Below are 25,757 nucleotides of genomic sequence, written 5' to 3' on the forward strand. Positions count from 1 at the left end.
AGCCACGTCCCCTTCACAGCATGAGCAGCATTATACGTTCTGTGAGAAAGATTTAACCATGTCCAAGACAGGAATAAAGGACAAGTATTGTTTTTACAAAAGTTTTAAAATAAAAGTAAAAATAATGCATATGTAACAATTCCCATGAAAATAACAATGTCTTTAAATTGTATATCTGGTAAACCAAACCCGGGGGTGGGCGAGCGAAGTGAGCAGGGGGCGGAGCCCCCTAGTATATATATATATATATATACAGTATATATATATATATATATATATATATATATACAGGTAAAATTTCATTATAACGAATATCTTTACAATGAAATTTTCATAACAACAAAGTATTTTTATGGTCCCAACAGCTTCCCCATATGACACACGTCTATAGAAATCTCGTTACTACGAAGTACATTCAGCAGATACTTTCATTATAACGAAGTGCACAAAAGACCTTGAAATGCCTGAATAAATCATCCACAGAGCAGTTAGTTCTGTGACCACAACTCAGTTGTGCACAATGATCCCCAAACAGAAACACTGTAATTTTTTTTACTTTCTTCGGACTTTCCTCGTACTGTTTTTTTTTTTTTTGCCTTTTTTGTTTCCTGCGGTTTTCAGTGATACCTTTTTCTTATTGCTTGTCAACATTTGAAAAACATCCATTGGAATTTAACTCATTGTCACCTTCCTATCGAAACAGCATACACAGAAAAACGATAACAGTTTATATTAGAAAAAAAAACTTAAATTTTTTGCAGTTCTCGATTGCTGCAAAAAGAAAAAAGACGGTGCCAGTGAATTCGGAATTTTGCCATTGACACTGTCAATTTTCTTGAAAGACAGAGCAAAAAAAGAAGAAAAATCTCAGGTTGCAAACGTATGTGAACTGCTGCATTTGAAGACGTCGAAAAAGCCGTTTTTATGTGGTTCAGTGATGCTCGTTCAAGAAACATTCCTATTAATGCGGCACTCATTCAAGAAAATGTGAGGTTTGTAAACTCTCTTGGGACCTCCCCCAACTAGACAGAAAGCCGAAGAGCATCCCGAAGTGCAATCTCCGCATCTGTACAGGGCAATAGGAGGCTCACGGATATGCTGCATCTCTCCGCCAAAGTAAACAGAAAAGATCTCGATGGGTGATGCAAGGTTAGGAGCACATAAATTGTAAATGCAGATACTTTAACAGGATTACTTGATCACTGACCTGGCCACGATCCTGCCTGACTGCTATGTCTGTGTATAGCAAAGTGGCAGATCACGCTACAATAAATAACTGTGCCGTTCCTGTTTCAAGCTGAATAAAGCTGGTTTTACTAAAGTACTGAGACTCGGCCTTGTGTTTTGGGGTGCAAGACAGGGACTTATAGCGCGACCACGATCTTTTATGATTGCTTCTGTGGTGCTTCACTGCAGCGCTGTGAGCCTCCTATTGCCCTGCCCCAGCAACGGACAAACAATCTTCCACAGACGCTGCAATCGCGCTTCACGACGCACTTCAGCATGTCGTTCCCATTGGATGGGGAGTGGGGGGGGTCTCAAAACAGTTCAGAAACCTCACAATATGAAGAAGAAATAATGATTCGGCTCCTGACTGATAACTGTGCTGCCCACAACATGCTTCCACATTCAGATAATGTTCGTTTTGAATACCTCCCACTCAATTGCGTGGCAGCGCTTCAGCCATTGGATTTGGGCATCATTCGCACCCTGAAAGTGTATCATCACAAGGAAATGCTGAGAAAAATTCTTGTCAGCATAACTTGTAGGCAACAAAATATTTTTTAGGTCCCTGGAAGTTCGTTATAGCGGAATTTTACCTGTACATGTCTATATGTCTGTCTGCTTTTCACGAGAGAACTACTTAATGGATTTAGATTGGGTTTTCTTCTATAATTTGCTTGAACATTCAGGGTAATTTTGCGACTTGTCTCATTGCACTAAGTATCATAATTCGCGTGTGGTACTGATTTTTTTGCGCAAATCCGAGAGAACGGCTGCAGGCTGAGGGGTGGGGGGCAGGTCCCTCCTCACTCACACGGCAGCCTCTGTTCGAGTCGGTCTACCTCTCGCCATGTGTTGGATTGCACCTTGCCACCACTTAGCTAGCAATACCTATTTGTTCAACAGACATTATTATCTACAGATTGTTAAGGAGTAACATTTGACATTTTTGAGAGAGAGATCAGAGCTACATGTGTTTTAGTGGGTAGCTGCTGATTGCCGCCACGTGTTTTTCTCCTCACGCGAGAGACGCTCTCCCATCAGAGCTGAACACAATCAGATACAGTGCCAACGTTTGACACTGCAGTGTACCTTCCTTCTGCTTGGCCAGAATTACAGTTTTTTTTTTTTGATTGATTTTTGTCTCTTTCACTATTATGTGGGTGGAGCCATAGGGGACAGCTAGTTTTACATAAAAGATTGAGACTGCATGCTAGTACATCTAGTTCATTTGGTAGTAACTAACAGACTAAAGTCTTGTAAATTCCCAGTTATATTAGCTATTGTTTAATATTGCAATATTACATAATACACCCATCCATCTATTCATCTTTTTAAATTGCTTATCCAACTGGAGCCTACCCTAGCAGTCATCAAGCAGAAGGCAAAAATAACACCTGGATAGGGAGCTAGTTCATCTCAGGGTAAAGACACACAGAGGCCAGTTTAGCAACTTAAATTCATCTAAATTGCATGTCTTTGGACTGTGGGAGGAAACTGCCCAAACACAGAACATGGAAACAGCAGCACTACCATCAAGCCACCACGTCACTCTTATATAATACAAAGTTACAATATTGAACTTCATCAACTAATGATCTACCTATTTAAGACAACTGTCTGTCTGGCATCCATGTCCTTGCCTGGGTATAATGTCATCCAAAGTCCACAAGAGTGCAGGAATATACGATAAACAAAAACAGGTGGTGGGGGCACAAGATAGTAAACCTTGAGGCATATGTCCATGCATCATATCATCCAGCAGCCAGGGCTGGAATGTCTGACAAAGAAAGGCAACAAGAGGCACAAAGAAAGATGGATGTAAGTAAGGCCTATCCTATGTATACAGGTTCGTAAATCCATGACATGATCAAAACACCATTGTACCTAAAGCATTTTAATAAATGGGCATTTCGTTATGCTATGTATTAATAATTCTGCATTCTACCCTTTCATGGACAGCACAGACACAGGGTTCTTTACACATCCAGGATAGGGTCCTGCACAACCTGGTACTTCAACTGGGCTTCAACTGGAAAATGAAATAATATGTAGTATTAATTACTTCTATACATAAGTTTTTGTCTAATTTGGGGTTTTGATACATGATGATTTCATTTCAGCTGTTAGTTTCACATTTGGTTTTGAAATCATAAAGTTGTTTTTCATTCCATTATACTTTCCTTGCTTATGCAACCCCACCTTGCTCCCTGACTTCAGTTGTCATTGCTGATGATCTCATTGGATGTGATGGTATAGATCTAGCTGTGATCACATGCTGCTTTATTCCTCAGTGGATTCAACAGTGTTCAAAGACTTTAGTTAGCTTTATGTCCAAGTAGGCCCTAGCATTAAGGTTCTTTATTTTGGCTACAACCCCTTTCCGACTTTTCCTTCAGGTTTGTTCTGCCCTTTCGATTTCTGGTTGCTCCATTTTAATTTCCCTTTCTGTTTTTGTTTTTTCTAGACCATGTTTTAATTGTAGTATCACCTCTAGGTTTTCACATGCTCAAAATAATGCTTGCGCATACCATTGTCACCTGAACAGAAAGAAGGAATGATCAAAAATACCAAATTAAGCAACATAATATTCTAATGCAGAATTCAAAATAATACAATTACAAGATAAATCACAGGGGAATATTTGCAATATAAACTAAATAGATCTTACCTAGCTTAGCACTGGCACATTAATAAATATTGTTCTTTTTAATCCTTACTGATATCCAAAAAATATTCAAAAGTAATTAAATTCTCACCAGACAGAAACACACAGAGAGAGTTCTTGATTGATCAGAGACATGATAAAACCTGATCATCTGTCCAGTCACCTCTCAGACTCTATAATTCTGTTCAGTGCCATCACAAGAGGACCTCCTCAGGTCTTAAAAATGGCACAACACTGTATGTGGTGTGGCTTGGCTATAATTCTATGGTCACACAAGCTTTGCAAATTGAAAAATTACATTTATTTCATGCAATTTTTTTGTACTGGAGAAAAGCTATGAATCATTCCATATGCACTGTAATGTGATTTACTCTAATATAGTCAATCTGATGAAGTACATAGTAACAGAAGCAAAATTAAAACGGCTAGAGCATAAATCTGATACATGAAAACAAAAACAAAAAAAAAAAAGAAAAAAAGGCCTTTGTTTATTTGAAGTACTCTTTCCCAGTCCGCCTTTCAAATGGAGCAGGATAACAATGCACAGTGGTCCCCCAACCCAAGTAATTTTACTCGGCACAAAATTCTGATTTGCTTCAGCTCATTTAGTAAATTTATTACAGGGATTTTAAAAATTAAATTAAAGGAATATTTCCAACGGGCTCTTTTTTGTCAACTCTGCATCATAAATAGCCTTTTGTTCATTGTCCTGAAAAAAAAAAGAAGGAACGGAAAGCAAGAGAGCGAGCTTTGGGAAGATTTATAATGAGACGTATTTAGGGCTTATTGCATTCTGCTTTGTAATGATATCCTGCAGAATGCTGGCCTGTGTGTGTCGAGATAATGCATCGAAAATGCAAGCACTGCTTCTTTGTTGTTCGTTTTTTTGGTGTGGGGAGGCATAAAATGGCCTAATAATGTCACTAAAAACTATTCCTTTAAAGCTGTTTTTTGACAGGTAAACAAACAGCCACTTTGCTTCAGTGACTCTTACCACCCCTAAACTTCCCATGGCAAGGAGGAGGAATGTGAGTAGGTCTTTTATTTCATTTTATTTATTTATTTTCTATTCTACATTTTGTTTCCTTTGCACAACAGATGGGCCATTAAATTTGTCATATTTCAGCTGGTTGTGTCAATGCATGCACTCAAAGCAATTGTGGACCCTGCATTTATTTACACCACTTGTTGTCAAGGACATATGGTGTATTTATTTGACAGATGATAAAAAGTCTTGTTTTTACTTTATATATATTTACACACACATATAAATATATATATGTGCTTGCTTGCTTATATATATATATATATTTATACATATATTTGAGTGGTAATATACAAATTTATATATCTCCTTAAAAGTTTCCAGAAAAAGTTCCTGTTTAACAGAAACTAAAGACTTTGCTTGAAGACATGCAGAATGTCTTGACCCATGTAACAGTGACTCTATGAAAAGTCATTTAAAAATGTATTGATTTGAATTGGTTCTAATATGGCGTATGTCACATTTTTGGCCTAATTTTAAGTATGTTGTTTCTGCTCAAAAGGCACTGTAGAATATCATTCACATCAATGAAACTCTGACATGATTACTTTATTGTTCTTGAGCTGAAAATCTACAAATCTTAATCTAAAGGAAAATCATTTTTGGATTTGAATAAAGAAGTTTTGAAACCAAATCTTCTCATACTAAAGATATTTAAGGAGCCCACACTAGCCCAAATACACTTAACCAGTAACGGCACACTGCACGATAACATGCAGTGAGTACACTTTACTTGAGCATTCATAATTTTCATACTCTTTCTCTGTACATTTAGCATTCATTTCTTTCCTGAGCAGCTCTTCTTTTCTCTACCCTAGCAGCCCACTACTTCTCTTCTTTCGTCGATATCTTTTCGCGTTAAAACTGATTAAGTCAGTGTTTTTGTTACAATAACTTAGTACGTTTTCCTTAATTTTTCACTTCAGCTGGCACTTAAGTTTTCAATCTGCCTCAAGAATGATTTAAGATATGAAGACGTAGGGGAAGTGACGGCGAAGGTGGTAGGGATGAGAACGGCACCTATACGCATGCGCCGCATGGCCGCCCTGCTGGCTGCTGCTGAAAATGATTCTACAATAAAATAAAACAAAAATAAAAAGAGGAATAACCTTGGAGGTCAATCATCACCCCGAAAATGGATAGTAGACGTCACATAGTATATGTGTACAAAATTTCAGGTCAATAGGTCAAACGGTTTGCGAGCTACACGTGAGTTAAAATCCTGGATAGATAAACGGACAGCCACGGTAGTGTATTATATAAGAAGATTGGATTAAAAAAAATGTAGACAGAAAATTAGAAACAAAAATGGTATAGACTGAATCTTCTAAAACCAGATTAAATAAAGAATGTATATGAAAACAGAAAGGATTCCCTAATTCATTGTTGAACCAGAATCACTGAAGCTGAAGTTCTTTTAGACTGATGGCAGATTTAGTGCTTACTAATCATTTATTAAATCATCAGAATGTGAAACAATGAAAATAAGCATTGCCATTATGTATCAATTGTTATCACTTTGGACAAGCTGAGTTTGTAAATGTGAATGAAGTGCATTAATGAGACACATAGTTGAGTAATGGAGTACTTTACACCCTTACTCATTTATTAAACACTTTGTATTCTTTGCTTGCTTAATTCAGCACTACAATACTTACTAATTGATACTGTATGATTACTTAATTGACTCTGTTGCTTAAGCTAAAGCTGGTGCACCAGACATTGTTCCTGTTCATCACAGGGCCCAGTTACACACTCAACCACATAGGGCCAAACTAGAATTTTTTGTGGCTGTACAAGGAAAATTGGAGCACCCCATCACGTGGTGGGTTCGGCAACACATCAGTGTCTGTTCTCAATCTCCTCCTCCTCCTCCTCCAAGGAACATCCATGCAGACTCAAGTAAAACAGGCACGCAGAATGCTACTGGGCATGGAATTCAACCCGATGACAAATCTATAAAGTGCCAACAGGGGCTTTGATAGTTGTTTTAGTGGCTTAGTGTATAATGATTCATAAATTTAATTACATTGATACTGTATATTTGAATTCTATACTACAATGTTGGCATTACAGTGCACACCCATATCCTACATGGCCATTAACAGTACTCACACATGCAGGATCTCCACAGACTAAAACACTGTCGTGGAATTTTCTAGGGGCGCCGCGAAAACTTTTGTAAAATATTTAAAATTGCTAGTGTTTTTGAACTTTTGGTTGATTAAAAAGATAATGTTTAAAAAAAAATATTGTATGTTGGAAAAACAGATAACGGTTAATCAGATTGTTGAATAAACGAATGTATTTATTTTGAATGTAAGTTAAAATTGTTGCTGTTCACCATTCATCATAATATCAACACCAGCGGTGTCAAAAACAAATCTCGTGAGACTTAAAAAGTCTCGTTGTTAGAAGATCTCACTCACTGTACAGATAGAAGAAGGCGGAGCAAATATAGAACGAGAAAATATGAACACTACTGTTTTTATTGGCGATTGTCCATAGATTGTGTCGTCACGACTTTATTTATGGGCAGTCCCTCAGGTGCACCGCGAAAGAAAATTTTTGGACTTAAAGCGCCGCAACTCGAAAAAGGTTGCCTTTCACTGGACTAAAATGACATTATACACAGTAACTTAACTGCATCATAGACAATGTTGTATACACATGTCAAACTAAGAATGACAACCACAAGAAAAGGAAGCAAGCCACCTCAGGCTACTACTAACAAATCCAACCAACAATGTCCAAACAGTTACACTATAACTTACAAAAGACAAATTTAATATTGTTTTTTTTTTATTAGTACAAGGTGCTGGGATGGTCATTCCCTGCCTGAAGGCTGCATTTTCTACTTGAGGTAATCTTTTACAAGGTGCAGAAATTCCTATCCAGGTTGTCTGGGCTGACGGTGTATACAGCAATAAAGTTCAATCAATATTCATTATTTCACTCTGGTCTATAATATGTAGAAATCTGTGTGTTCACATGCTGTAAATAAGCTGCTTTTTGCTATTTTCTTGGTTTTCCTTTTGAGTTCACATTCTTGATTTTTGTTTATTATTCTGTATCAGTCTTTGTGAAGATATTTCTTAAGTTCTGTCAGGAGAAACTCTGAGAAATTTCTTTGTGTGCAGAGATTTCTAGCAAAAACAGAGTGAAGTTCCAAGTTAAACACTGATTGGTTTATTATCCTAAAACACTATTATCTTTTTATTATCAGTTTATAAAAAGTATTATCACCCCCTTGCACTTGAGAACCCCACAATCACTGGAACTTAGATATGCTGGTGCACCACAGCTGTTAGCCTGCTCAACCAAGGGACGTCTGAATTGTGGCTCTTTATATTTCAACAACCTGCAAACTTCTGTATGTTCTGACAGAAACTGGAGAAGAGCACCTTGGCTAATCCATAAGCATGGGGTTTGCACAAACACAGCGCAATTCATTATTCAGCTCTTGTCCATTTTAAATGGGGTTACTACAAATGGTGGTGTCTCTAGAAACATGAACAGTGCAATGCATCCATAAATTACTGCAGTGAAAAGAAATAATCACTGACAAAATACAAGACAAATAAATATTTGTTTAATGAGTCAGACACAGATGAATTGATCTGAAATATGGGAAGGTCCTAGGATTATAAGGTTCTCTGGACACTCTACTTATACAGTCCCAATGGACAAGCTAAATCTGCTCTAGGCAATCTTCACAGTTTTAATAATTGCAATAAATATTAAAAAAAACCCAAAGGTCACAAATTAAATAACAGATTTGAAATGTATGGCTCAAAAGCTGGCATAGTACAGAAAAAGAAAGAAAATATGTAGTATAAAAGGGTGCCATTGTAGAGTGCTTTAAATGGGTATGCAAATATATAACAAATGAAAGCATTTTAGTTGGTATGATTATTATTTGAATACATTTGAAGACAAACCGTAAAAAAAAAAAAAATACAAGAACTTAAGGTCAAGTGCACAATCTTTAATGCAGCAGAACTTTCCAGAACATTCCAGTTACAGAGAGAAAGAGAAGGAAGAAGGGGGATCTGGCATAACAACTTTTTTTTATTAGACTGATTTTTGAAGTCATATTTGAAAAAGGTGAAAGAACAGCTACAATACTCCCTGCCTTGTATTTGTCTCTATATTTGTGAATAGATCTTTTCTTTATATAATATGAACCTGTAGTTTAAACATAGCTTTGAATTATGCTGCCTTTGACTACTTTAGGGTACAAGTGGCTCTTACAGATCTTGTCAAGGCCAATTTCTGGGACATCCAGCTATGTGTAACAACAACAGATTTCACCACAATTATGGCAGGCTGCACCATCTCCACTCTAGCCTTCACCATGGCTATGGAGGTGATCATTAAAGCATCTCGATGGGTGGTCAGAGGACAGCAAATAAGACTTGGCATTTATGGATGATCTTACAACAATTTCCACAACCAAGGCTTGTACTCAGAGACTACTCAGAAAGCTCCAAGATAACATCAAGATGGCCTAAATGAAGATCAAACCAACCAAGTCTAGAAGCTTTTCCATCATTAAGGGGAAACTGGCTGACTAGCACTTTTTATATTGGCGATGAGGCAATTCCCCGGAAGTTGGAAGTGCAGGGACTGGCTCACTGGCAGGCATTGAAGGACCTCTCCAGAACTGCTGAATAGGGCCGTCAGTGGCTCTGGCTCAAGAGGAAGAACTCCAGCTAGGCCTCAACTGGTTAGATGACATCTTGGAAGTAAGGCTGGGACGCCGGGATTCACTGCTGAATCCTCTGGTGTACGTTGTTGGCCTATCAGTGAAACACTGAGGAAGGGGGGCACCCACTTGATAACCCAGAAAGTCACATTCACTCATTTGACAGTTCCACTGAATCTAAGCTGAAGGTCTCATGTATACAATTAGGGATATAAACACTTAGTCCTATGAAAGACAACTGTCTCCAGTCCTGTTTGTGATTTTCATGGCCAGGATATCTACGCGCAGCTGGGGAGGTGGTCCAGTTTGATGGTCTTAGAATTGCATCACTACTTTTTGCAGACGTCATGGTCCTGTTGGCTTCATATGGCTGTGAACTCCAGCTTGCATTGGGACAGTTTGTGACCAAGTCTGAAGTGGCAGGGATGAGCATCTGCACCTCCAAATCAGAGGCCATGGTCCTCAGTAGAAAAAAGTTGTAATGTCCTCTCCAAGTGGGCAGTGAGTTACTGCCTCAAGTGGAGGAGTTTAAGTACACTGGGGTCTTGTTCAGAAGTGAAGCGAAAAAGGGATGGTAAGATCAATAGATAGACATGGGTGGTGAACAAGTTTTGTGGTCACTGTAGTGCTCCATAGTGGTGAAGAAGGAGCTAAGCCAGAAGGCTCAGCTCTCAATTTACCAGTCGATCTACGTCCCTACCCTCACATATGGTCATTAGCTTAGGGTTATGACTGAAAGAATGAGATTGTGGGTACAATCGACCAAAATGAGCTTTCTCCATAGGGTGGGATTGGGTGAGAAGCACAGTCATTAATTAATGGCTCAGAGTAGAGCCGCTGACCCTCTACATCAAATGGATCCAATTGAGGCAGTTCAGGCATCTGATACTATGTCTCCTGGACACCTTCCTGTAGAGGCTTTATAGGCACAACCAGCTGGGAGGAGACCCCAGGGAAGACCCAGGGCTCACTTGGAGGATTATATCTCCCAGATAACCTGGAAACGTCTTGGGATCCTACTGTATGAGTTGGCAAGTGTGGCTGAGGAAAGAGATGCATGTGGCTCACTACTAAGACTGGCCCCCATGGACCAGTTTCAGATAAGCAAATTTTTTACATTAGACGAATGCAATACGTGACAGCAATGTACTTCTGCTATAAAAGATAACACATACTGGTATTCAAATTTTGGATCAAAAAGGTAATGACACGCAGTAGGTTAATGCTACAGTAAACTAAAAAGGAAAAACATTAGTTTAGTCATGACTTCAAGTTGACTTTGACTATAAATTTCAATATACTGTGTAGCTTTGATTTCCACGAAAGTTTCCACTGACAAGTATTTGACCTCTTCCTGTGTGTAAATATCTTCCTTTTGACTCATTTCAAAAACAATGGGACTTAAAATCAGCAACCTGATATTTTAAATGTGCTACCAGAAACTATTGAAAATAGTAGTGTCATGGGGAAAACAGACACAAAAAATGGATATATTCATTAAAAGAAAATATACAGAAATACCAACAGAATAGTGGTATACATAATAAAAAATAATAAAGAAAACACAGAGCATTATTTGTCTAAACCTGACAGATGCAAGTAACTAAACAACCAACTGGAACATGCACGCACATTAAATACGTGAAATTTAAAAGAGCAACATGTCCCAGCTACTGGGATTTGCTCAGGGAGATTTCATATAACTTGTTCTTAAAAACAAGAACGTGGTAGCCACTGCTTATTGAATTGTGTCTCTATATTATGCAGACATGCACACAAATATTCAACACTGTTACAAATGTCAGGGCATCAAATTGACTCTCATTATGTGATAATTTGCAATTCCAAAGTACCAGGGGATAAAGCTCCACAGGGATTACAGTTAAGATGAAAGACAATATGTCTGTACTTCTGGTTTTATTAATGAGCAATACGTGTTTTTTTTCCTTTACATGATTATGAAATGGGGACATCTGGAGATTTGTCAGACATTAAATATCAAATCCTTCTTACATTGCCACACATACAGCATCTCCCAAGATCTGTCACATCAGCAGATATACTGGAGAAGCTAACACATACGTACATGAAGACATCAAACCTGAGATATAACCAAACATTACATGTGAAGGAGAAGCCCATACAAATAAAATCTCATTGCACAAATACAAACAATGATGAAATAATACACAGCCAGCATCAGACCTTACAAATTCTCTGTCTAAATATAAACACAGCTGTAATGAGCCCCAGATGTTTCGTCTGCTGACAAGTACTTCATGTCAAAGAGAGGCTGTTTTAGCAATATGGGTTACTACCCTACTGCTGTATAATTTAAAAGATGGAGCACAGACATCTGCTCTTCCCATGACCCTGCACTGTACAGTAAGGTTAGCAAAATGGACGTCATTCAGTGACAGGGGAACATTACTAGATTTCCAGCATATCTTGGATATAAAACACTGAGCTATGGAATGCATGTCCTCCAAAATGCCATGCTAATAGATATCTGTGCATGTGAATATGCAGACTGTTCTGTCCATAACTGATAACTAGGTAGGCATCACTGAGATTATACTAACAGCTTGAAGATCATGGCAGACCACCACTTTTAAACTTAAATGACCAAACCAGGAATGAGATTTCTCATACATAATGAGTTAATTACCTACAGAAAGGAGATGAGTGGACTCTCAAAGCAAGAATCCCACAGCTAGGTGTTTAGAACACTAGGGCATTAGAACAATCTAGACTAGAACAGGCCATTTCAGGCCAGCAAAGCACACCAGTCCTATCTACTTATTTCTTCCAGAAAAACATCAAGTTGAGTTTTGAAAGTCCCTAAAGTCTTACTGTCTACCACACTACTTGGTAGCTTATTCCAAGTGTTCTTTGTGTAAACAAAAACTTCCTAATGTTTGTGTGAAATTACCCTTAACAAGTTTCCAACTGTGTCCCCATGTTCTTGATGAACTCATTTTAAAATAACAGTCTCGATCCACTCTTCTAATTAAACAATATAATTTTAAACACTTCAATCATGTCTCCTCTCAATCTTCTTTTGCTTAAACTCTTTTAATCTGTCCTCATAATTCATCCCCTGTAGCCCTGGAATCAGCCTAGTCACTCTTCTCTGGACTTTTTCTAATGCTGCTATGTCCTTTTTGTAGCTTGGAGACCAAAACTGCACACAGTACTCCAGATGAGACCTCACCGGTGCATTATAAAGATTGAGCAGAACCTCCTTGTAACCTAACATTCTGTTAGCCTTCTTAATGGCTTCTGAACACTGTGGGGAAGTCGATAGCTTAGAGTCCACTATGACTCCTCAATCCTTCTCATAAGGTGTACTCTCGATTTTCCGACCGCCCATTATGTATTCAAACCTAACATTTTTACTTCCTATGTGTAATACTTTACATTTACTGCCATTAAATTTCATCTGCCACAAATCTGCCCAAGCCTGTATGCTATCCAAGTCCTTCTGTAATGATATAACGGATTCCAAATTATCTGCTAATCCACCTATCTTGGTATCATCAGCAGCACTAACCAGCTTGCTACTTATATCTCTATCTAAATCATTTATATATATTAAAAATAGCAGTGGCCCAAGCATTGACCCCTCTGGAACACCACTCTTAACATCAGCCAATTCTGATGAGCGTCCTCGCACCATCACCCTCTGCTTCCTGTGTCCGAGACAATTCTGCACCCATCTAAAAACATAACCCTGAACTCTCACTTCTTTTAGCTTGATGCCCAACCTCTCATGTGGCACCTTATCAAATGCTTTCTGAACACATTAGCTGACACAGATCAGAAAATTATGCACAAAGGAATTCCTTGTTATAAATATGTGTGGAAGAGAAGAAAAACAATGTAATCCTCTGCCTCCTAGAGCCTTCATCAATAATGTAGGGTAGGGTGACCTGTCTACCATATTACAGTAGCTGCCATTTTCCTAATTCTTCCTGACAGCCCTTATCCCATGTCCCTTTCATAACAACCTGGTAGTGTGAGATAAACTGACTTTGAATGATGTCTCTAGGCAAAGCTAACTTTTCAGAATACTTCTTAACTGGGGAGCCTACATACAGTATTAACTGTCATGTTATTCATACCTGTAATAAGAAACCAAAGAGCCACAAGACTGTATCCAGAAGTCAATACTGCACTTTTTAGGATCTGAACTGTCCTGCTCATGTGAGTTATCCGAAAAGCACTCCTTTCACTAGTGAGACACATATCAAATAGAATGCCTCTAGAATGCAGCAGTCTCACCGAGGATTCAGGTACAGCTGAACAACACACACTCTCTGTGAAGATCCAAACACATTAAGAAATAAAAAGCAGAAAATCAGACATGCAAAAACTATTCACAACAAGAAGATTTACCCAGAATAACCCACATAAAATTACTGCACACAGTTCACAAAAAATACTCATTCACTCTATGTATTGTGCATTAAACACATCAAATTAAATTAATGCTAGAAAGAATGCTGTCTTCAAGTCATTTAATCTAGCGGATGAAGAAAATAAATATAGATTTCATATCTAATTTTCTCATGATAAAACAATTCAATGACATTTAGATGTAAGAAAGGTAAAAAGATTCTAATCTATTTTTGTATAGTTTATACTCATAATGAAATTGCTAAAAATGTAATTTAAGTGGTATAGCAAGAAAATATTACAGTTTAAAAAAAGAAAGAAAGAAAGAAAGAAAGAAAGAAAGAAAGAAAACTAAGTAAAAATGATAAATGGGAAAAGCGATATAGTTAAACATATTTTTAATTAACTTGACTTCATTTCGGGGCGGCACGGTGGCACAGTGGTAGCGCTGCTGCCTCGCATTTAGGAGACCCGAGTTTGCTTCCCAGGTCCTCCCTGCGTGGATGTTTGCATGTTCTCCCCGTGTCTGCGTGGGTTTTCCTCCGGGTACTCCGGTTTCCTCCCACAGTCCAAAGACAAACAGGTTAGGGTTAGGTGCATTGGTGATCCTAAATTGTCCCTGGTGTGTGCCCTGCGGTGGGTTGGCGCCCTGCCCAGGGTTTTCTTCCTGCCTTGTGCCCTGTGTTAGCTGGGATTGGCTCCAGCAGACCCCCGTGACCCTGTAGTTAGGATATAGCGGGTTGGATAATGGATGGATGGATGGATTGATTTCATTTCTTTTTTTCCTTTATTGTCATAAAAAATGTCAGTTGCACAGAATTTGATTTGATGAAGATCATATAATAAAAGATATCACCATAAAACTACAACATAAACATGTCTTTTCTCAGTAGCCTGCAAGCAACCACCACACAGAACCCTGTCTCAAAAGATATACTCAGCAAGTTTTCTGTTGCTAGTCTCAAGTTTTTAATTGTTTAATTACACCTGATTCTGGGTAATACAAAAATCCTGAAAGAAGTGTCCATGTGTATTCATGCTTGTCACATATCAGACAACACCAAAATAAATGTCAACATTAACACACACAAGAAAGATATCATTTTTGGAGGGATGTTTTTTTTTTTCCCAAGAAAAGAGCATCGAAGTGCCTTATATTCATAAAAATCACTAAATAGTAAAAATACAAGCTGTCAGAGGCAAGACATCAGAATGTAATCAAGGTGGCAGAAAACAGAGGGACAGAAAATGAATAACGTTCATGCTAGGTATTCATTCATGAGGGGTTTTATTATAAGTTTCATGGATTTCAACTAGTCAAACAAAATCACTGAATGATACTGTTCACACTCTTGCTGTGATTTTGAATTATTGTGAGACTTTTGACATCATCATTTTGGTTCTCTTACTGCTGCTGTATTGCAAAACAATTTTTACTGCATGGACAAAGTTCCTTTTCTCCAACCAATAAATAAGCATTCATTCATTTTCCATATTAACATATTCCAGTACACAGTTGTGGAGACTGGTAATAACAACAACATTCAGAGCAAGGCAAGAATCAGCTATAGACAGTCCATCACAGGGTACACACTTACCGAGTGCTAAAAAAAAAAACCAACATTATTTATGTTATTGGGACATAGTAGAAAACTAGTGAAACTTCAAGTTAAGTTGGGGAAAACAAACTAACTCTATAAAGACAGTGACAAAGCCAGAATCGGAACCCATGACTTTAAATCAGTGAGAAAGCAGAGCTAGCCCTGGTGCCTAACAAATAAGATTCAGTGCACAAAAGTCCCTAATGCAGGGCTGTAGCAGAGTATGCAAAACACCATCTCAGATGTTTAATGTAGTTTACATTCCATCAGGCACAATGACTTAAAAATCAGTTTTTGAAAGCAGCAAGTTTATTAATGTCAAGAAATGCTTTGATGGTATATTACAAAATAGGGCCATTACAGCACCATTAGGACGTGAATGGTTTGATTTTGGGAAATAAACCACAAAGTTCAAACAGTATACTTGCTCTGAAGACCTTGTGAAACTGGAAAATACAGTAAATATTTGGTTAGGTAAGAGTTAAGTTTCCCCAATGTCTCATCCAGATACTTTCTAAAGCCTTCAGGATTTCCACTTCATCTGTAAGACTCTTTATTGTTTCAGAGGTGTAAAGCACTTATAAATACACGTTTCTTTAATTTCTGTCATGGTCATCAAGTGGGCAATTCACCTTTTAAAGCATAAAGAACTAGAGGACAGCAAAGGCTCTTTATATATTAATAAATGGCAGCAGACATTTGTCATGATTTATATATGTTGAGAAAGAACAATGCTATGTGCAATCTGATTTAAATTTTCAAGAGAAATATTTGTCCTGATTAAAAACAATCATAAATAAAATGATCCACTTATTTTGTTCCCATTCAAAACTACTGTGTAAGTAGCTCCAAACTGTATAATCTTTAATGTATCTGTCTCGACGACTAAACATGAAGAAGCTTCAGGGACATCCTGGAGAAAACTGCTGATTTAGATATTGTAGCATGAATTTTGTCAATTCCAGCAAATTTTGAAATTAATGTGAGTAAATTTGTTGATTTCATTAAATAAAACATCAGGTATGTATGATGAGAGAGGCTTTTGGCGTTCTGTATAAATAAATTGAGAGTCCCGGAGCATAAAAGCTCTGAGCGGGCATGGGTGTTAGTGCACGTGTGTGTGTGCAAACACCACTCCGAGGATGGCTGAGGTGCCTGGCTGATTGTGCATTGACATGCAAATGCAAACGGGTCAGTCAGGTGTCTCATTCAAATCACAGAGTAGATGGAGGAAGGAAGGTGCAGCACCCAAACAGGGCTATACAGGGAGCTTTCACAGCAGAGAGGGAATATCAGAACAATGAGATCAAAAATGAAAAGGAGAAGAGGCTATCCTTAGAGCAACGCAGATGAGTTGGAGCATCCCCGTTGTATGGCGTCTCTCTCTTGACGCCAATAGACCGGCTGAGGGAGATGTGAGTGGGGTTCAGAGAGGGAGTCGTACATACTGATGATAAGAATCTCAACCTGGGATTACTTGGATGACTGCACCTATTGACGGGCATCTCTAATGCTGCAAGGTCCTGATGGGAAAGGCTGAAGAGATGGGAAGTTTTAGAGAGGCATTTGGGGCTAAAGACTGTTTTTAGAAGAAGAAACCTGCCTGAGATTTTATTATTTTTTTTAATTTATTTTTTGATTATGTATTTGCATTTTAACCTTCATTTGACACCTTATTTTTAATGAATTATTTATTTAGTGAAGATCATTTTTTGCACTGCACTTTTTCGACACTATTTAGTTGTCGTTATAATAAAAGCATCTACCGTATATACTCGCGGATAAGTTGGGATTTGATTTTACAGTATAAATTTCTGGTATTTTATATCATCGGTCGTATAAGTCGAATGCGCAAAACACACGCTATTGGTACAAGGGATTATGATATGCTAATGCCCACCTGAGAGAGTAACCATGGAGCACACTGCCTTTTTTTTCTATGTGGATGTAGCAATGCGCTGTATCAGCGGATACTCCTAAATTCTCTCTCTATTGTGCCTACGTGGCCACACGGTATTACCCAAACTATTCCAAAGCAACATTTGCACTGATTTGTGTTTTTTGTATTTCACACCCTCATACACCTTTATCGTAAGAGCATCCCTTATCTACGACGGAGCGTTTGATCAGAAGAAAATGTGAAGCTGGTTTTAAATTAAACGTCGTTGAAGTAGCAAAAGAAATTGGTAAAGTGTCTGAGAAACTGGTGCGAGATTGGAAGCAGCAAGAAAATGTAAAAAAATGTAAAAAAAAATTAAGTGTCGCATTTTTGAAAGGGCGTATAAGTCGGGGTTTGATTTTATAATCAATTTTTTGGGTTTCAAGCCCCGACTTATATGGGAGTATATACGGTAACCACTTAGCATCAACCTCTTGCTGACTGGGTGTGTCCTCATTTGCCTGGCTCATCCTCAGGTACATTATCGATGGTACCAGGTTCAAGAGGCTCATAGAAGCAACCAGGGAGCATGGAGCCTACTCAGGCCATCACAATAAGAAAAAAATGAAAGCTTCAATTAAAAACACAATTTTAAAGAAAAGGGGATGTGTTATACACTCACCGTACACTTTATTAGGTACACCTTGATAGTACAGGGTTGGACCCCATTTTGCCTTTAAAACTGCCATAATTCTTCATGGCATACATTCAACAAGGTCCTGGAAACATTCCTCAAGGATATTGGTCCATATTGACATGATAACATCACGCAGTTGCTGCAGATTTGTTGGCTGCACATCCATGATGCGAATCTCCCATTCCACCACATCCCAAAGGAGCTCTATTGGATTGAGATCTGGGGCCTGTGGAGTCCATTTAAGTACATTGAATTGATTGTCATGTTCAAGAAACCATTTTCAAGTGATTTGAGCTTTGTGACATGGTGCGTTATCCTGCTGGAAGTAACCATCAGAAGATGGGTACACTGTAGTCATAAAAGGGATGGACATGGACAGAAACAACACTCAGATAGGCTGTGGCATTTAAACGATGCTCAGTTGGTACTAAGGGGCTCAAAGTGTACCAAGAAAATATCCCTTACACCATTACACCACCAGCATCCTGAACCATTGATACAAGGCAGCATGCATCCATCCTTTCATGTCACTGACACCAAGTTCTGAACCAACCATCTGAATGTTGCATCAGAAATCAAGACTCATCAGACCAGGCAATGTTTTTCCCAAACTTCTACTGTTCAGTTTTGGTGAGTCCATAGGAATTGTAGCCTCAGTTGCCTGTTCTTAGCTGACTGTAGTGGCACCTGTTGTAGTCTCCTGCTGCTGTGGCCCATCTGCTTCAAGGTTTGATGTGCTCTGCATTCAGAGATGCTCTTCTGCATACCTTGGTTGTAACAAGTGGTTATTTGAGTTACTGTTGCCTTTCTATTAGCTTGAACCAGTCTGGCCATTCTCCCCTCGCCTCTGGCATCAATAAGGTAGTTTCGTTCAGAGAGCTGCTGCTCACTGGATATTTTCCCTTTTTGGATCATTCTCTGTAAACCATACCGATGTCTGTGTGTGAACATCCCATTAGATCAGAAGTTTCTGAAATACTCAGAGCAGCCCATCTGGCACCAACAACCATATCACGTTCAAAGTCACGTAAATCACCTTTCATCCCCATTCTGATGTTCAGTTTGAACTTCAGCAGGTCAAATTGACAATTTCTACATGCTTAAATGCATTGAGTTGCTGCCATGTGATTGGCTGATTAGATATTTGCATTAACAAGCAGTTGAACAGGTGTACCTAATAAAGTGGCTGGTGAACGTGTATTGGACACCCTATTCAAAGTTTACTATTATTAGTAAACTCTGGTACTCCATTAACCTCTCATGGATTTCAGAGGTTCGATAATGATATGGAGGATAATTACTGTATGCTGCATATGCCAAAAGAAATAGGACGACAATAGTAAAGGAATAGATTTGAAATGTACAACATTAACGTAATGTGTACAACATTAACGTAATGTAGGAGGGAATACATTATATCTATTTTTTTTATTTGATTCTTTATTGTAATCTTGTTTATTCTGTATTGATGTAAGCTGTTAGAAATAAACTTTGATTTAAATACTTATGGAAATAGCATTGCTGGTAATTTCAAGAAATTAATTTACTGGAGAAATGGCAAAATGAAAGCTGTACAGAATGAAAGTTACTGCACCTGTAAAAAGACATTTTACATGCTCTACTATATTCAGAAATAGATTACTACAGACATGCAGTCTTTTCTTAGGCAGTGAGTGCCAGGGCTATGATTTAAACTCATAGCTCCATAGCTGTGAGACAACAATACTCAACATTGTGCATGTTCTCTAATCTCTTAATGTACACATTGTATACTTTTGTGGTTCTAAACATAAACATTTTGCAATCTTCTGTGTGGAATTTAAAGGTACAGTACATTACATTTTTAATGATGAACAAATAAATATGAATAAATTAGCTGTCATTGTGGCTCAGCTGGTAGTTACTGCCTCACACTGCCTCACAGCCCCAGGGACCCTGGTTCAATGTGCAAGCCAGTTACTGTCAGATTGTAGTTTCCATCTGCCCTGGGTTCAGGTTATTCCCTACAATCTCTAGATTCCTACTACAAGTGAAGGATGTGAATGTTGATTTATCCCACTGTGCAGAAGGTGAATGGGCCCTGTGATGGAATGGTGTTCTATTTTTGGTCTGTTGTTGTGTTGTGACTGATGCTGCCAGTACCAGTGACCCTGTAATGCAAACAGCTGGTTTACAAAATGATTGAATAGAGCAAGTATTAATGAACTGTTGAAATATTACTTCATTCCAAATGACTGTGTTTCTTTTCCATAGAGTTCTCAAAGATCAAAAACCATCTTCTTTGCAACAAGTACCTAGAAATCATTTGCTAATTGACTAATTACTCAAGTGGCCGTTAAGATAAACATGCAGCTGCTGAACATTATAGAGTTCTAGAGGAAATAAAATGCAGCTTGACAGGTTGATGATCACATAAGGCATGAAAAAATAATGGGTATAAATATAAAAAGTAGACTGAAATGAGGGAAAGTAATTTGCAAAATAAAAGATAATCTAAATGGCAAAGTAGTATCCAGAAAGACATCTCACATAGCCCATAGCTCTTAAAATAGAGTGTAAATCACATTCTTACCATATCCTGAAGAAACTGTTGAGCCTGTCAAAAAAGGAGAGAACAAAAAATTACTGTTATGGCAATGCTGAACTCAAACCACAAGGAGAATACTGTTTTTAGTTACTATACCATCAGCCATAAGATGTAATATGTGCTTTCAGACAGCACAGAACACCTCCTTTTCACCGGTGTGTAGAAGTAGCAATGTTCACACCACTGAACCCTACTGACACGGCTCTGTGACAGCTTATGAAAAGTTTTTGGTGAAGAAAAGAATTTTTCTTAACAAGGATCATAGAAGAAGTTTAAATGAAATATCTGGATGCAAAAAAGGTACTCGTTTTGTCAGAATGAAGCAAAAGCTTGATCCTCTACAAAGATGATTAGACGACAGAATAGCAGCTGTAATGAGCCTGTGACAGGTCAGTGTGTGCTGCCTGACATCAATGACAGAAGGGGGCCTTAAAGTAGAAAATCAAAACTCTTGTCTACTGCTATAAGTCACTATGGTGCAAATAATTATTATGGCAAGATTGGGAATGAAAAATGAAAAAGAGCAATATCATATTCCAAGAGTGACAGTCTCGGAGGATTGAGAAAATAAACGATCTCTTGGCCTCCTGCTGCCTTCATCTCACTAATCAGGTGGAGGGAGACAAGTCCTTGCAAGCTGAAGTCTAGTTGACCCAGCATAATAAGCAACCAGTCAGATATACATGAATGTGAAGCCAAAAGACAGACATTGTGATTCTCTTCAGGGAATGTCTATGTTTATTAAATATGATGGCATTTAAGACAAGTTGACACTATTGATCTATGATATAACACTATTGATAATGGATGACAAATGTTAACAGCACAATAGCAAAACCAAGGAACAACACCGAGAGGTCAGGATCCAAACCTTATGGTTTACATGCCCTGTACCTTGAGACTACTTTCTCTACTCTTCAAGTTGATGGTGTGAACAAAGTGTTGTGGATGGAAGAAATAATGTAGTTGAAAAGTCAAAATGTTCAAGTGAATGCTGAGGCTGGGAACCACGCTAAGGACTGGCCAAGACTTCTCCAGGACAGAGGAGACTGACATACTGTATTTACTGCTGGGGACCCAGCTTTCTAACCTTGCTTGAGGGTTAAGCTGCTATTTTTCTATCATGAATATAAAGTAAGCTTTGTTTCCATGTCATGCTTGCCATATTCAAAGAACGTGAGAGGCCATTCTTAATCTATGTAGAAAGCACTTGGTTCAGATTTCACTGGTCCACATTGGTAACTTTAAAAATGGCTACCAAATTAAAATGTTTAAGTCCACCTTACAGTGTTTTACAGTTGGCAGAATAGCAGACTAACTGCAATTATACAGTATATTGTACTGTAATAGTTCAACCTTCTCCTTCTTTACTCATTACTCACCTATGACTCTGTGGCCTGACACAGCTCTTATTCCCTCAATAAATTTGCTGATGGCACTTCATTATAAGCCTGATCACCAACAATGATGATTACAAGGAAGGGTTTGCCTTCTGACACATCAGTGCCCAGACAACAATCTCACCCTTAATGTTAACAAAACCAAAGAGCTCTTAACAGAGTTAAAGAAACAAAACAGATCACACTTGCATCTTTACCACAACAGGTACGGTAGAGAGGGTTAGTAGCCTAAAACTTCTTATAGGTCATCATCATTGTACAACACATCTGAATGCCTTTACCTCATTAGGTATCTGAAGAAAGCTCATATGCATGGAGCTATGAAAACGCCTAGAGGTGTACAGTAGAGTCCATCATTACTGGTGGCATTACATCCTGGTACAGCATCTATTCAGCTCAAGACCACAAAGAACTTCAGAGGGTGTTGACGAAGGCACAGAATATTACTGATACACAGTTGCCTTCTGTTCAAGGCATATATGACATATACTGCCTTAGAAGGGCAAAGAAACCTCTGCCTTCCTGCACAGTCACTTTTCTCTCCCTTTCATTCTTGCATTCTGGTACAGGACCATTAGTACTCACACCACTAAACTGAAGACAGAGTTTATCCTAAAGTCAGAAGGCTACTCGAGAGCCACACTGACAATTGCATGGATGTTTCTTACATATGTAAGGTGATATATACATTTATATATATAATAGGTGTACAAGCCCATGCTGTAAAAAGCCTGGGGTCCTAGAAACTATTGAAATCGTCAGAAAAAAACTGAAATGTACAGATGTCAGGTAATTGAAAGGAACTACTCTGGGCATCTCTCTCCTAGGAGGATTTGTTTTGCAGATGTGCTCCCATTGCTTGTGCATTAGCGGCAGGAGGAAAAGTAAAAGGGATACCGTTTTGCCATTGTTAGCAGCTAATCAACTTTGTCTTTCTTCTGAGGTTTCATTTTGCTGATGTGCTGGCCTCGCTTGTGTTATTAGTGGCTAAGCGAGTTTTCTGTTTCTTCGGAGGTGGAGCCCTTACCCCGACTCCATCTCTCACTTCCGGGCTGAACAGACACACACTTCCATGCATAGACGTTTATATATAACATGGTGTTCAATACATTGTCTTTTTCACACACATTCACACTGGGCCAATTTAATACCACCAATTAAACAATTAAATTCCTAGTGAAGGTACAAGAATTCAGAAGCTGTTACTGTAGAAATACAGAAGCTGACCCCAACATGTGCCATATAATATTGATCTAGATGCCTGGGAGGTCAAGGTTCCAAAAGACTGTGGAGCACACATAGGTTTGTTTTCTCTTGGAATATCATTATCTGAACTTTCTCTTTTTTAGTGCTAAAAGGCCATAAGTTCTGCTACAGTGACTTCGTCAGATAGTCCTCTATTGCGAGATTCACTTCAAATAAAAGTACTGACTCATCGTATGTAGGTGGATGCTGCACTGTTAATTCTATTCTGTCACTCACTTGTATTTGTCACTCTCCAGCCTAACTGACTGACAGTTGTAGTAAAAGGCAAAATAGCACTGGCCCATTAATTTTTGATGCCACTGTACACCCTGAGGGACACACTTGTTCATACGTGTTATGAGACATGGTGTTACTGTCGTCAGGCCTTATTTTGTCTATTCTTGTTTTATTGTATTGTGTATTTTGCACTCTTATTTCTCTTTAATTACATCATGTCATTTTGCTGCCATTGTTTTAAATATCATTGGTGCAATTTTCAGACATTTTTCATTATCGCAAAAATATTGTGGATGGCAATGGCGTTGCCAGTCCTGTGCTATTTCACCTTTTTACATGTCATAGTGTCATGATGTGTACCTAGAAACAATAATGATGCAGGTATTGTGAGATGGTCTGGTTTATGGATAAAATCTCTCAAACAATGCATGAAATTAATAAGGAAGGGATCTTTAGATAGCCAATACTTTAGCTGTGTTATACTGCCTTGATTCTTGTGTTGCTTTTTGGGTTTTAATGTACAGCATTGCAATTGGCAGTTTTGACTTGAGGTTTGCTCTTTGACTATTCTTTTGGATCTCCCTTTAAACCACATTTGTATTTCCTGGTCTTTTCAGCATTTTTCTTGATGTACACGTGGTAATACTACTTCTACTATTACTATAATATGCAAACATTTTAGGAACAATATTTACCCTAGGGCGGCACGGTAGCGCTGCTGCCTCGCAGTTGGGAGACCTGGGGACCTGGGTTCGCTTCCCGGGTCCTCCCTGCGTGGAGTTTGCATGTTCTCCCCGTGTCTGCGTGGGTTTCCTCCGGGCGCTCCGGTTTCCTCCCACAGTCCAAAGACGTGCAGGTTAGGTGGATTGGCGATTCTAAATTGGCCCTAGTGTGTGCTTGGTGTGTGGGTGTGTTTGTGTGTGTCCTGCGGTGGGTTGGCACACTGCCCAGGATTGGTTCCTGCCTTGTGCCCTGTGTTGGCTGGGATTGGCTCCAGCAGACCCCCGTGACCCTGTGTTCGGATTCAGCGGGTTGGAAAATGGATGGATATTTACCCTAACCTGCAGATCTTTGGATGCAGGAGGAAAATGTTACAGGCTGAAAAAGTCAACTACACATTTAAATTGAACTGCGACAGAATTTGAATCCAGTAGTCGTGAGGCAGCACTATGCCACTCCACACCCCCTAGCATTGCCTTCTTTAGTTGAGAGTCTGTTTACTGAATGATAGCAGGCCACTGGTCAACAAGCATTTTGCTACTTGGATTCTTTTACCTGTACTTTAACAAATTTTACTTGCTGACTCCAAATCTGAAAACTGTTTTCGTCCAGCGTGTCCCGTTTTTTAGTTATGATGTTCCAGGTCTTGGACAACTAGGGTGAATGGACAGTGAAGGCGATGCATTTCAGCATTTAGGAAATAAGTCTGATCTAGAGAAAAGTGAAGTCAAAATTATGGAAGGTTTTTTTCTTGGCCCTGAAATCTGTAAATTGATGCTTGACAAGGAGTTAAAAAAAAAACTTCAGCCAACTAAATCAGCACCCTCATTCGTGCAGGTTATCCAGAATTTTCTTGACAGTCACAGAGCAGAGCAGAGAATTATACTGAGCTTGTGGAGAATATGCTGAAAGCATATTAGCTTACGGGATCCAGAATGTCACTGAAGACGCATTTTTTACATTCTCGTCTTGACTTTTTTCCATCAAATCTAAGTGATGTCAGAGATGAGCATGGGGAAAGATTTCATCAAGATATAAAGGCGATGGAAAACTGATATCGGGGAAAATTCACTCCGAGCATGACGGGTGACTACTGTTGGTTCATGCAATGAGAGACGGATGTGCGAGTGCCTCCGACATTTTTGGGCACGCTCACCTCACTTTTATATTGAGGTAAATTGACATAAATATATTTTGATGTGTCTCTGGTATCGTCTTCTGGTTAGTTTTCAGAATAAACACATCAAAACAATTTTGGTGGGACAGAGTCCAAACTCCAGATGTCATGTTGATATATTATATTGATATTCAAAAGTGTCAAAACGTCAATGATGTGTATTTCAAAAAC

At 38.6% G+C, this 25,757-nt stretch overlaps 1 protein-coding gene across 2 annotated transcripts in view; it reads right to left on the reverse strand.

The window, feature by feature from the left end:
* LOC114658415 (cadherin-4-like) overlaps positions 1-25,757 on the reverse strand; it is a 2,147,065-nt gene that overhangs the window by 1,671,378 nt on the left and 449,930 nt on the right. For both annotated transcript variants that reach the window (XR_007936098.1, XM_051932859.1), the window contains exon 3: positions 20,793-20,816. Coding sequence is in view for 1 of the 2 variants with exons in the window: in XM_051932859.1 (XP_051788819.1) it covers positions 20,793-20,816 (24 nt within the window). In the remaining variant the exon portion in view is untranslated. The remainder of the gene's footprint in view (positions 1-20,792; positions 20,817-25,757) is intronic.

The sequence above is a fragment of the Erpetoichthys calabaricus genome, chromosome 10, assembly GCF_900747795.2.
Source record: "Erpetoichthys calabaricus chromosome 10, fErpCal1.3, whole genome shotgun sequence".
Taxonomy (NCBI): domain Eukaryota; kingdom Metazoa; phylum Chordata; class Cladistia; order Polypteriformes; family Polypteridae; genus Erpetoichthys; species Erpetoichthys calabaricus.